At 47.3% G+C, this 13,756-nt stretch overlaps 1 protein-coding gene across 3 annotated transcripts in view; it reads right to left on the bottom strand.

Moving 5' to 3' along the window:
- Nucleotides 1–635: 635 nt before the first annotated feature.
- LOC139532353 (fibronectin type III domain-containing protein 3B-like) overlaps nt 636–13,756 on the bottom strand; it is a 121,427-nt gene continuing 108,306 nt past the window's right edge. For all 3 annotated transcript variants that reach the window (XM_071329820.1, XM_071329821.1, XM_071329819.1), the window contains 4 exons: nt 11,537–11,761; nt 3,675–3,841; nt 1,802–1,929; nt 636–996 (listed from right to left, as the gene is read on the bottom strand). In XM_071329820.1, the coding sequence (XP_071185921.1) occupies nt 685–996; nt 1,802–1,929; nt 3,675–3,841; nt 11,537–11,761 (832 nt within the window). In that variant the 3' untranslated portion in view covers nt 636–684. The remainder of the gene's footprint in view (nt 997–1,801; nt 1,930–3,674; nt 3,842–11,536; nt 11,762–13,756) is intronic.

Genomic DNA, 13,756 nt, shown 5'->3' on the forward strand with positions numbered 1-13,756 from the left:
TGTGTGTGTGTGTGTTTGTCTCGCTGTGCATATGCATGTGTTTCTGTGTGTCTGTGTCTATGTGTCTGTGTGTGCATCTGTGCGTCAAGATTCCATGATTTGGCCTATAATAGACAAGGTAACAGATATTGATGGATACATGGCTAAAGCTTTAGAACTACATTTCAAAATGGCGTAACGGAAAAAACTACAAAAAACTGCAGCGAACAGCGCAAATAGGACACAGACACAGTAAAGTAAGGAATTGACTGTAAAGAAATATAAAGAAAAATACACTTTGTCTATTAGGTTTAAAAAGATACAGAATAATGTCATGCAGGTCATTGAGGAGCTGGGCTCCTGGCTGGCTAATGCTTGGTTATCAGTTTGTTTTGGCCACGAACAGCTTCCCTCCAAATACATCCATTACATAAGATAGAGAGACCAAACTAACAATGACAAGAGAAACAGAGAAAGCGAGCGAGCGAGAGAAAGAGAGAGAGAAGAGGAAAGAGATACGTGGACTACAACGTCGCGGTAGAATAACTGAAGTACAGCTCAGGTCTGTTTCGTTTGAAGTCTGTTGCCTCTCTCGTTTTTTTCTCTTTCTATCCTGCACTTGAGTGTTTGTTTTCTTTCCTTTCTTTAGTAGATGCTCGTTTTCTTTTTGTTTTCTCTTTTCTATCCTGTTGCCGGTTCATTCCCTCACTTCATGAAGAAGTATTGTAGCAGACAGGCCATGAGGATGGAGACACCGGCGAACACACACACCACGACCGCCGCAAAGCGCTCATCGCTGGATATTATCCCCGCCCCTTTCACCGTCTCCACGGCGCTTGTCTCCCCCAGGCACTGTTGCTCCTGACGACGCAGGGTGAACAGGGAGGAGGGGCTTAGAGGGCCACAGAGTTCCTGGTTGGTATCCTGGCAACGGCGGCAGGCGCACACACGGAAACGGTAGTCGGTGTTGCCTTGGAGCCCGGTGATTTGGAACGCACTCTCTTCTCCTTTAAACACCTGGAGAGAGAGTGAGAGAGAGAAAGAGCAAGAAAGAGAGGGAAAGAGAAAGAAAGAGAAAGAAAGAGAGAACGTTTATTTAGAAAGTACTCTGTGACCTCATCGACAACACCAAATTGATTCAGACCAAACAGGTTAATGCTCAGAGTGTGTGTGTGTGTGTGTGTGTGTGTGTGTGTGTTTGTGTTAGTATTGGCTCTTAACAGTCCCCCTGCTGCTATTCTACATTAGTGAAATCCAATGAGTGCATGAAAGAGGCTATAGAAGCTGTTTTCTGGTTAACATTATCAACACCGCCTCTGTACAGAAGGGATTTAACTACCTCAAGAACCACTTAGGACACACACACACACAAGTCTTCTGCCTCCAACTGCTCGCTAGATCAATAAGAACAAAACTTAACTGGAGATAAGTACCACAAAACTCTTCACTAACACATCAGATATGTGTGTGTCTGCGTGTGTGTGTTTTTTAATGTGCTTTTCAATACTCATTCACCTGAAGAGCTGTTCGACTGCCAAAAGGGCAAGTGTGATTGTGTGTGTGTGTGTATATTGACAACCATATTGAGTTTCCATAAAGTTCCATTGGCAGCAGACACTGTTAAATGTCAGTGGTCTCGGAGCTGTAATAGTCATTAACACTGCCTTCACCTAGCTCTGCTGTCACCACAGTACATGAAAGGGTACATGGAAGACAAGGGAAACGGGATAGCTAGTCAGTTACACAACTGAATGCATTCAACCCAAATGTTTCTATACAGCTATCCTCACATGAACTGTGTGTGTGTGTGTGTGTGTGTTACCTGTTTGTACTCTGACTCTCGTCCAACCAGCACCTGCAGGATGTAGTTGACACGGTCGCCTCTCATTGGTGGAATGGTCTCCCAGGTGACCTCACACACATTCCCTTCCAGCTGGTGCACTCTGGGAGCTGTAGGCAGACAGGACACATTATCACAAACAATGTCATAAACACACGGAAACCACAGGCGGCTGATGGCACCTTCATTTGGGAGGATGATTCATAAACTCAGCAAAAAAAGAAACGTCCTCTCACTGTCAACTGCGTTTATTTTCAGCAAACTTAACGTGTAAATATTTGTATGAACATAACAAGATTCAACAACTGAGACATAAACTGAACAAGTTCCACAGACATGTGATTAACAGAAATTGAATAATGTGTCCCTGAACAAAGGGGGGGTCAAAATCAAAAAGTAACAGTCAGTATCTGGTGTGGCCACCAGCTGCATTAAGTACTGCAGTGCATCTCCTCCTCATGGACTGCACCAGATTTGCCAGTTCTTGCTGTGAGATGTTACCCCACTCTTCCACCAAGGCACCTGCAAGTTCCCGGACATTTCTGGGGGGAATGGCCCTAGCCCTCACCCTCCAATCCAACAGGTCCCAGACGTGCTCAATGGGATTGAGATCCAGGATCTTCGCTGGCCATGGCAGAACACTGACATTCCTGTCTTGCAGGAAATCACACACAGAACGAGCAGTATGGCTGGTGGCATTGTCATGCTGGAGGGTAATGTCAGGATAAGCCTGCAGGAAGGGTACCACATGAGGGAGGATGTCTTCCCTGTAACGCACAGCGTTGAGATTGCCTGCAATGACAACAAGCTCAGTCCGATGATGCTGTGACACACCGCCCCAGACCATGACGGACCCTCCACCTCCAAATCGATCCCGCTCCAGAGTACAGGCCTCGGTGTAACGCTCATTCCTTCGACGATAAACGTAAATCCGACCATCACCCCTGGTGAGACAAAACCGCGACTCGTCAGAGAAGAGCACTTTTTGCCAGTCCTGTCTGGTACAGCGACGGTGGGTTTGTGCCCATAGGCGACGTTGTTGCCGGTGATGTCTGGTGAGGACTTGCCTTACAACAGGCCTACAAGCCCTCAGTCCAGCCTCTCTCAGCCTATTGCGGGCAGTCTGAACACTGGTGGAGAGATTGTGCATTCCTGGTGTAACTCGGGCAGTTGTTGTGGCCATCCTGTATCTGTCACGCAGGTGTGATGTTCGGATGTAGCGATCCTGTGCAGGTGTTGTTACACGTGGTCTGCCACTGCGAGGACGATCAGCTGTCCGTCCTGTCTCCCTGTAGCGCTGTCTTAGGCGTCTCACAGTACGGACATTGCAATTTATTGCCCTGGCCACATCTGCAGTCCTCATGCCTCCTTACAGCATGCTTAAAGCACGTTCACGCAGATGAGCAGGGACCCTGGGCGTCTTTCTTTTGGTGTTTTTCAGAGTCAGTAGAAAGGCCTCTTTAGTGTCCTACGTTTTCATAAATGTGACCTTAATTGCCTACCGTCTGTAAGCTGTTAGTGTCTTAATGACCGTTCCACAGGTGCATGTTCATTAATTGTTTATGATTCATTGAACAAGCATGGGAAACAGTGTTTAAACCCTTTACAATGATGATCTGTGAAGTTATTTGGATTTTTACGAATTATCTTTGAAAGACAGTTCTTTTTTTGCTGAGTTTAGTAGTGGTTGCAACGGAATAAATGGAATGGTATCAAACACATCAAAAACATGGTTTCCATGTGGTTGATATATCACTCCACTCACTCCATTCCAGCCATTATTATGAGCCTTCCTCCCCTCAGCAGCCTCCTGTGACGGAAACACACACACCGTCAGACAGACACACACCCTTACCTTTGAGTGCGGAGGGTACAGTCTTGGTGGTAGAGAAGGTATGCGTGTCTGAGAACGGTCCCTCCCCTGCATCACTACATGCCTGGATCCTGAACCGGTAACTGGTGGACTCTGTCAGGCGCTGCACCTTGTAAGTATGACTGGGACCTCTGTAGATACACACAAACCTGGACAGAAAGACAAGGTTGAGAGGTTAGGAGAGAGAGAGGAAGAGAGAGAAAGAAAGAAAGAGAGAGAGAGAGAGAGAGAAAGGGAGCGATAGAGAGAGGAAGAGAGAAAGAGAGAGGAAAAGAAGGAACAATAAGGAGTCCAATAAAATGATGAAAGCAGGATCTAATAAAGAGAGAAGGCAGTGGAAAGAGATAAAGAGGTAGATGGGTAGGGAGGGAGGGAGGGATAGAGAGAATGAGAGCGATAGAGAGCTTCCGCTAAGCATCTGATAGTGACAGAGACATAACTTCACCTGAAGCCTTTATTGTAGGGGAGTGATGCGCACACACACACACACACACACACACACACACACACACACACACACACACACACACACACACACACACACACTTCTTTTAGGGTATATCAACTGTTGTTATGTTCTCTTTATTGCAAATGTGCAGTAGGACCAGTTAATCCGGTAAACAGGACAAGTCTCTGCCCAACGAAACATTCTGTTTTTACTCTCAGGACATTTCCATAATCATCAGTGCTGGCAGACCGTGTGTGTGTGTGTGTGTGTGTGTGTGTGTGTGTGTGTGTGTGTGTGTGTGTGTGTGTGTGTGTGTGTGTGTGTGTGTGTGTGTGTGTGTGTGTGTGTGTGTGTGTGTGTGTGTGTGTGTGTGTGTGTGTGTGTGTGTAAATGATGAGTTATGACCATGGGAAGTTTTGGCAAGGCGGTTTGGCACAACCGGGGCCTAACAATTAACACACCACTTAGCCTGAAATACACAACACACTCTGAGAACATTACATAGCAGGTACACTCCCATCAAAAGCCTAACAAAACACCAGCCCTGGCTATGATGGACTACAAAAGGCAGAACAACTCTCTCTCTCTCTCTGTGTGTATGAGGAAGGGTGGCTACACGCTCCGAGCTTCAAATGGACAACAATAAAAGCAGCGAGAGACAGGTCTGGAAACATGACGATAAGAAGAGAGAGGGGGAGGCAGAGGTGGGGGTTCTTTCACTGCTTCTTTATTTATTTTATATTCATTTCACCTTTCTTTACCCAGGTAGGCTAGTTGAGAACAAGTTCTCATTTACAACTGCGACCTGGCCAAGATAAAGCAAAGCAGGTCGACACAAACAACAACACAGAGTTACACATGGAATAAACAAACATACAGTCAATAATACAGTAGAATAAGTCTATATACAGTGTGTGCAAATGAGGTAGGATAAGGGAGGTAAGGCAATAAATAGGCCATGGTGGCGAAGTAATTACAATATAGCAATTAAACACTGGAGTGAAAGATGTGCGGAAGATGAATGTGCAAGTAGAGATACTGGGGTGCAAAGGAGCAAGATAAATAAATAAATACAGTATGGGGATGAGGTAGTTCGATGGGCTATTTACAGATAGGCTATGTACAGGTGCAGTAATATGTGAGCTGCTCTGACAGCTGGTGCTTAAAGTTATTGAGGGAGATATGAGTCTCCAGCTTCAGTGATTTTTGCAATTCGTTCCAGTCATTGGCAGCAGAGAACTGGAAGCAAAGGCAGCCAAAGGAGGAATAGGCTTTGGGGGTGACCAGTGAAATATACCTGTTGGAGCGCGTGCTACGGGTGGGTGCTGCTATGGTGACCAGTGAGCTGAGATAAGGCACGGCCTTACCTAGCAAAGACTTGTAGGTGACCTGGAGCCAGTGGGTTTGGCGACGAGTATGAAGCGAGGGCCAGCCAACGAGAGCGTACAGGTCGCAGTGGTGGGTAGTATATGGGGCTTTGGTGACAAAACAGATGGCACTGTAATAGACTGCATTCAATTTGTTGAGTAGAGTGTTGGAGGCTATTTTGTAAATGACATCGCCGAAGTGGAGAATCGGTAGGATGGTCAGTTTTACGAGGGTATGTTTGGCAGCATGAGAGAAGGATGCTTTGTTGTGAAATAGGAAGCCAATTCTAGATTTCAATTTGGATTGGAGATGTTAATGTGAGTCTGGAAGGAGAGTTTACAGTCTAACCAGACACCTAGGTATTTGTAATTGTCCACATATTCTAAGTCAGAACCGTCCAGAGTAGTGATGCTGGACGGGCGGGCAGGTGCGGTCAGCGATCGGTTGAAGAGCATGCATTTAGTTTTACTTTCATTTAAGAGCAGTTGGAGGCCACGGAAGGAGAGTTGTACGGCATTGAAGCTCGTCTGGAGGTTAGTTAACACAGTGACCAAGGAAGGACCAGAAGTATACAGAATTGTGTCGTCTGCGTAGAGGTGGATCAGAGAATCACCAGCAGCAAGAGCGACATCACTGATGTATACAGAGAAGAGAGTCGGCCCGAGGATTAAACCCTGTGGCACCCCCAGAGACTGCCAGAGGTCCGGACAACAGGCCCTCCGATTTGACACACTGAACTCTATCAGAGAAGTAGTTGGTGAACCAGGCGAGGCAATCATTTGAGAAACCAAGGCTGTTAATCCTGCCGATAAGAATGTGTTGATTGACAGAGTCGAAAACCTTGGCCAGGTCGATGAATACGGCTGCACAGTGTTGTCTCTTATCGATGGCGGTTATGATATCGTTTAGGACCTTGAGCGTGGCTGAGGTGCACCCATGACCAGCTCGGAAACCAGATTGCATAGTGGAGAAGGAACAATGAGATTTGAAATGGTCGGTAATCTGTTTGTTAACTTGGCTTTCGAAGGCCTTAGAAAGGCAGGGTAGGATGGATATAGGTCTGTAGCAGTTTGGGTCTAGAGTGTCTCCCCCTTTGAAGAGGGGGATGACCGTGGCAGCTTTCCAATCTATGGGGATCTCAGACAATACGAAAGAGAGGTTGAACAGGCTAGTAATAGGGGTTGCAACAATTTCGGCAGATAGTTTTAGAAAGAGAGGGTCCAGATTGTCTAGCCCGGCTGATTTGCAGGGGTCCAGATTTTGCAGCTCTTTCAGAACATCAGCTATCTGGATTTGGGTGAAGGAGAAATGGGGGAGGTTTGGGCAAGTTGTTGTGGGGGGTGCAGGGCTATTGACCGGGGTAGGGGTAGCCAGGTGGAAAGCATGGCCAGCCGTAGAAAAATGCTTATTGAAATTCTCAATTATAGTGGATTTATCGGTGGTGGCAGTGTTTCCTAGTCTCAGTGGTGGGCAGCTGGGAGGAGGTGCTCTTATTCTCCATGGACTTTACAGTGTCCCAGAACTTTTTTTGAGTTAGGATGCAAATTTCTGTTTGAAAAAGCTAGCCTTTGCTTTCCTAACTGCCTGTGTATATTGGTTCCTAACTTCCCTGAAAAGTTGCATATCACGGGGGCTATTCGATGCTAATGCAGAACGCCACAGGATGTTTTTGTGCTGTTCAAGGGCAGACAGGTCTGGAGTTAACCAAGGACTATATCTATTCCTAGTTCTACATTTTTTGAATGGGGCATGCTTATTTAAGATGGTGAGGAAGGCACTTTTAAAGAATAACCAGGCATCCTCTACTGACAGGATGAGGTCAATATCCTTCCAGGATACCCGGGCCAGGTCGATTAGAAAGGCCTGCTCGCTGAAGTGTTTTAGTGAGCGTTTGACAGTGATGAGTGGAGGTCGTTTGACCGCTGACCCATTACGGATGCAGGCAATGAGGCAGGGATCGCTGAGATCCTGGTTGAAGACAGCAGAGGTGAATTTAGAGGGCAAGTTGGTCAGGATGATATCTATTAGGGTGCCCATGGTTACGGATTTAGGGTTGTACCTGGTAGGTTCGTACCTGGTAGGTTCCTTGATAATTTGTGTGAGATTGAGGGCATCTAACTTAGATTGTAGGATGGCCGGGGTGTTTAGCATATCCCAGTTTAGGTCACCTAACAGTACGAACTCTGAAGATAGATGGGGGGCAATCAATTCACATTTGGTGTCCAGGGCACAGCTGGGGGCTGAGGGGGGTCTATAACAGGAGACAACAGTGAGAGACTTATTTCTGGAAAGGTGGATTCTTAAAATTTGAAGCTTGAATTGTTTGGGCACAGACCTGGATAGTAATACAGAACTCTGCAGGCTATCTCTGCAGTAGATTGCAACTCCGCCCCCTTTGGCAGTTCTATCTTGTCTGAAAATGTTATAGGGGTTTTGGTGGTCTTCCTAAGCCAGGATTCAGACACGGCTAGAACATCTTAGACAGACAGACAGACAGACAGACAGACAGACAGACAGACAGACAGACAGACAGACAGACAGACAGACAGACAGACAGACAGACAGACAGGTGTCAGGACACCACATGAGTTTGAGAAGGTCATTGTAGAAATGAAAACAATATTTGCTGTTTGGTAATTTGATATTTGATATGTCTTTGTTTACTGCCAATAATTCTCTCTCTCTCTCTCTCTCTCTCTCTCTCTCTCTCTCTCTCTCTCTCTCTCTCTCTCTCTCTCTCTCTCTCTCATAGTGTCTGTGTATCTGGTTACCATAGCAATCTGTCAATTACAGAGATTCCAGGTAATTCAGCCCTAATACTGTCTGTTTAGGAGCGGCAGGGGTGAAGAGGGACTGGGAAAATGCGAGGAGGGTAGAGGAGAGGGGATCTCCAATACTGCTAGTTACTGCCAGTTAAATCCATATAGCTCTGATGATCCCCTTTCTACCCTGCAGAGACACTGCAGAGAGAGAGAGATAGATAGAGAGAGGGATGGGGGGATAGAGAGGAGGGTGAAGGGGAGAGAGATAGATAGAGGGGGGATAGAGAGGAGGTAGAGGGGGGAGGGGGAGAGAGATAGAGGGATGCGGGGGATAGACAGGAGGGAGAGGGGGGAGGGGGAGAGAGATAGATAGAAGGGGGATAGAGAGGGGGAGAGAGATAGAGAGGAGGTAGAGGGGGGGTAGAGAGGAGGTAGAGGGGGAGAGAGATAGAGGAGGTAGAGGGGGAGAGAGGGGGGGTAGAGAGGAGGTAGAGGGGGAGAGAGATAGAGGAGGTAGAGGGGGAGAGAGGGGGGTAGAGAGGAGGTAGAGGGGGAGAGAGATAGAGATAGAGAGGAGGTAGAGGGGGAGAGAGGGGGGGGGGTAGAGAGGAGGTAGAGGGGGAGAGAGGGGGGGTAGAGAGGAGGTAGAGGGGGAGCGTGATAGACTGCTAAATGCAGCTAAACTCCTCATAATGAAATGTTCTTAACAGAAGTAATAAGTCAATATTCATCACAGTCTGAGATGTGTCAGGAATCACACGGATCCATTAAATGCATTACAGACTTGTTTAAGGGCACTTGCTAGGCCCCTATGGGCCCTGGTCAGAAGTTGCGCACTATACAGGGAATAGGGTGCCATTTGAGACACAGTTCTAGCCTGCATTTATTTTCCTACTCAGGCTTGGTGAATACAAGCAAACGTCACGTTCGAGTGATGCGCGCACGCTCGCAACAAAAATCCCTGAAGCAGATATCTATACACGGACGTCAGAACCTTGACAAACCTAGCTGAGTGAGTGATGACAATGACAACACACCAGTCTGATGGCTATAGCTGTGTTCAACAAGATCTCTTTGGGATGTTTTCCCTAGGTAATCAATCATCCAACGATAGCTGCGATGTGGTAGACGATAACCGTCTGATTACGTGTTTGCTAACTTGCATGAGCTGCGTCTGAAGTCGGACGTGATCATATTTACTTCCGTGTAAACAAACCGATTTTTGGATTGAGAACTGCGCATGCGACTTTGGATGCCGCGCCCGGGAAATGGGTCTACAGGAGTAGGCTATATGGTGCTTATATCAATAGGGACAGGAGTTTTTCCTGACCACAAGACAAGGTCAGCTTGTAACTAGGACCCTGAGTTTTTCCTGGGCGCAAGACAAGGTCAGCTTGTAACTAGAACCCTGAGTTTTTCCTGACCATAAGACAAGATCAGCTGGTAACTAGGACCCTGAGTTTTTCCTGGGCAGGTAATTTTTTTTATATATATACAGAGGGGAACTGTTACAGAGTCAATGTGCGGGGGCACCGGTTAGTTGAGGTAATATGTACATGTAGGTAGAGTTCATTAAAGTGACTATGCATAGATGATAACAGAGAGTAGCAGTGGTGTGGAGAGGGGAGGGGGGGTGCAATGTGAATAGTCTGGGTAGCCATTTGACTAGATGTTCAGTAGTCTTATGGCTTGGGGGTAGAAGCTGTTCAGAAGCCTCTTGGACCTAGACTTGGCGCTCCGGTACCGCTTGCCGTGTGGTAGCAGAGAGAACCGTTTTTGACTAGGGTGACTGGAGTCTTTGACAATTTTTCTGGTCTTCCTCTGACACCGCCTGGTATAGAGGTCCTGGATGGCAGGAAGCTTGGCCCCAGTGATGTACTGGGCCGTTCGCACTACCCTCTGTAGTGCCTTGCGGTCAGAGGCCGAGCAGTTGCCATACCAGGCGGTGATGCAACCAGTCAGGATGCTCTCGATGGTGCAGATGTAGAACCTTTTGAGGATCTGAGGACCCATACCAAATCTTTTCAGTCTCCTGAGGGGAAATAGGTTTTGTCGTGCCCTCTTCACGACTGTCATGGTGTGCTTGGACTATGTTAGTTGGTTGGTGATGTGGACACCAAGGAACTTGAAGCTCTCAACCTGCTCCACTACAGCCCCGTCGATGAGAATGTGCTCGGTCCTCTTTTTCCTGTAGTCCACAATCATCTCCTTTGTCACGTGACCAGCAATATTTCAGGGCCAAATATGCATACAGTATGTAATTCAATGAGAGCTGTCTGGTGGGGGGTGAAGGTATGGGTATGAAGGAGAGAGGGAGGGGTATATACTCACCAAGCTGTGAAAGCAGTTCAGCTCTGCTAGAATAGAAGGGCATATGTTGGCATTGTGGGGGTCATACTGGACAGTCGGTTAATTACCGCCCGTCAGTTAGCCACTACCCTCTGGCTGTGGCTAGCGGTGCCAAGATGCCAGGATGCCAACCACACCAGTCATCCATGTCGTAATGTGGCTGTGGCCAGGGGTGCCAAGCATACCCATCACCCATGGCACTGCTAGGCAGACAGTCTCTCTAATTCTCTCACTTATCCTTTATTACCTCCCTCCCTCCTTCCCTTCACCCTCCCTCCTTCCTTCCCTCCACTTTCCCTCCTTCCTTCCCATCACCATCCCTCCTTCCTTCCCTCCACCCTCCCTCCTTCCCTCCCTCCTTCCTTCCTTCCCTCCACCCTCCCTCCTTCCCTTCACCCTGCCTCCTCCCTCCCTCCTTCCTTCCTTCCCTCCAACCTCCCTCCACTTTCCCTTGCTCCCTCTTCCCTCCCTTCCATTTCTCTCTCTCCCTACCTCTCTATTTATTTCTCTCCGTCCTTCAGACTGTTCTCTAATGGACAGCATGGTTGACCAGTTCATGGTTCTAATTAGTTCTGTAGTCTAGATGTTCTCATCGTGAGTTCTCCCTAGATCTACTGGTTACTGTCGTTTCCTCTACCTACCTACCTATCTCCCCACACACACACACACCACTCACTCACGCACTCACTCACTCACACAATGCGTTTGAAGTATCTTCCTTCAGTAGAACTGTGATATGGTCATTTAACAGATGCTTTTATCTAGAACGTACATAATATTGAGCCATTGGAACCATTGGATGGTAGTAGCTGTGTGTGTGTGTGTGTGTGTGTGTGTGTGTGTGTGTGTGTGTGTGTGTGTGTGTGTGTGTGTGTGTGTGTGTGTGTGTGTGTGTGTGTGTGTACTCTATACTCTACCTGTGGTTCTTATCTTCCATCTGTAGTGTGTAGAACATGTCATTGGAGAGCAGAGCGCGGGTGTGTGTGTGTGCAGCGTTCTCCCCCCACTTCAGTTTCAGGCTCTGGGGGCCGGCAGCCGAACATTCCAAAGGAGGAGGGGCCGGAGGGAGGGGGCGTGTCCTAGCCACCAGAGGTGGGCTCAACGGGCCACAGCCAATCGCATTCACCGCTTGAATCCGCACACTGAGAGAGAAAGAGAGAGAGGGGTTAGGGTAAATTGAGTGTGTGAAAGTTAGTTTGTCCATAACCAGTTTGTGTGTGTGTGTGTGTGTGTGTGTGTGTGTGTGTGTGTGTGTGTGTGTGTGTGTGTGTGTGTGTGTGTGTGTGTGTGTGTGTGTGTATTAGTATTTATTAGGGATCCCCGTTAGTTCCTGCAGCAGCTACTCTTCCTGGGGTCTAAACACATTAAGGCACTTCCATCACACATACAACTAAAGATCAAACAGTACATCATATAACATTATTACATCACCACACATCTACAGTACAAACTGTATTGTCTTTGTGTCTGAGTACTAATGTTGGTTAATAGCAGAAGAGAGGCAGCATTAGAGGTGTTAAAATGATGGGTGTTTTCCTCTGTCCATTGAGTCATGACTGACCCCTAACCTCACCTAGCCGGCATCCATCTAACCCAGTCTGTCCTGACTAATATTTTCTGTCACGCCTTGCAAAAATCTGCAAACCTTCAATAAATTCCATGGTTTTCCTGAAATCCCGGTTGGAGGATTCCTGGAATCAGGGATCAGGGGGGAATAAGCAAGAAATCTGGAATACTCCAACAGGATTTCTGGAAAAGCAGGGTATTTTGCAACCCTAGTCATGCCTTTCAACATCATCCCTATGGAATAACTAGGAATAGAGAGGAATATAAAGAGGCATAGCAATCACATCAACCTCATTCATCTAGAGTCATCTCATCCAGTATATTACAGTTATAACGCTGCATTAGATCTGTTCTCAGATCTGTTCTCAGATCTGTTCTTACAGTTCCTTGACCTCTATGACCTCTATGGATAGTAATGGCCAGTCCTGAATGACACGTCAGGAATATAATATGTCTGGTAAGATGAGGACTTACTGTGTTGTTGTTCCATCTATTTTCTGTTGTTTACTAGAGTCCCTCCACTGTCCTGTCTTCTTTTCCAGGAACCCTCCTCTCTCTGTCTGGACAATCTCTCTTTTGTGTTTACTTTTCCACTGTGATCTCTCTCTCTCTCTCTCTCTCTCTCTCGCTCTCTCTCTCTCTCGCTCTCTCTCTCTCTCATTACCTTAATTATTTTACTGTCTGACATTTACACACAGTAACCTTTCCTTGATGACTCACACACACACACACACACACACACACACACACACACACACACACACACACACACACACACACACACACACACACACACACACACACACACACACACACACACAGGTTGTAGTTACTCAACCACACAAGACAGAAAGTGTGGAAGATGACGAGAGAGAAGAGGAAAGAGAAGAGGACAGGGGAGAGAAAGAGAAGAGGACAGGGGAGAGAAAGAGAAGAGGAAAGGGGAGAGAAAGAGAAGAGGACAGGGGAGAGAAAGAGAAGAGGAAAGGGGAGAGAAAGAGAAGAGGACAGGGGAGAGAAAGAGAAGAGGACAGGGGAGAGAAAGAGAAGAGGACAGGGGAGAGAAAGAGAAGAGGACAGGGGAGAGAAAGAGAAGAGGACAGGGGAGAGAGAGAAGAGGACAGGGGAGAGAAAGAGAAGAGGAAAGGGGAGAGAAAGAGAAGAGGAAAGGGGAGAGAAAGAGAAGAGGAAAGGGGAGAGAAAGAGAAGAGGACAGGGGAGAGAAAGAGAAGAGGACAGGGGAGAGAAAGAGAAGAGGAAAGGGGAGAGAAAGAGAAGAGGACAGGGGAGAGAAAGAGAAGAGGAAAGGGGAGAGAAAGAGAAGAGGACAGGGGAGAGAAAGAGAAGAGGACAGGGGAGAGAAAGAGAAGAGGACAGGGGAGAGAAAGAGAAGAGGACAGGGGAGAGAAAGAGAAGAGGACAGGGGAGAGGAAGAGAAGAGGACAGGGGGGAGGAAGAGAAGAGGACAGGGGAGAGAAAGAGAAGAGGAAAGGGGAGAGAAAGAGAAGAGGAAAGGGGAGAGAAAGAGAAGAGGACAGGGGAGAGAAAGAGAAGAGGACAGGGGAGAGAAA

The sequence above is a fragment of the Salvelinus alpinus genome, chromosome 10 (assembly GCF_045679555.1).
Source record: "Salvelinus alpinus chromosome 10, SLU_Salpinus.1, whole genome shotgun sequence".
Classification (NCBI taxonomy): Eukaryota; Metazoa; Chordata; class Actinopteri; order Salmoniformes; family Salmonidae; genus Salvelinus; species Salvelinus alpinus.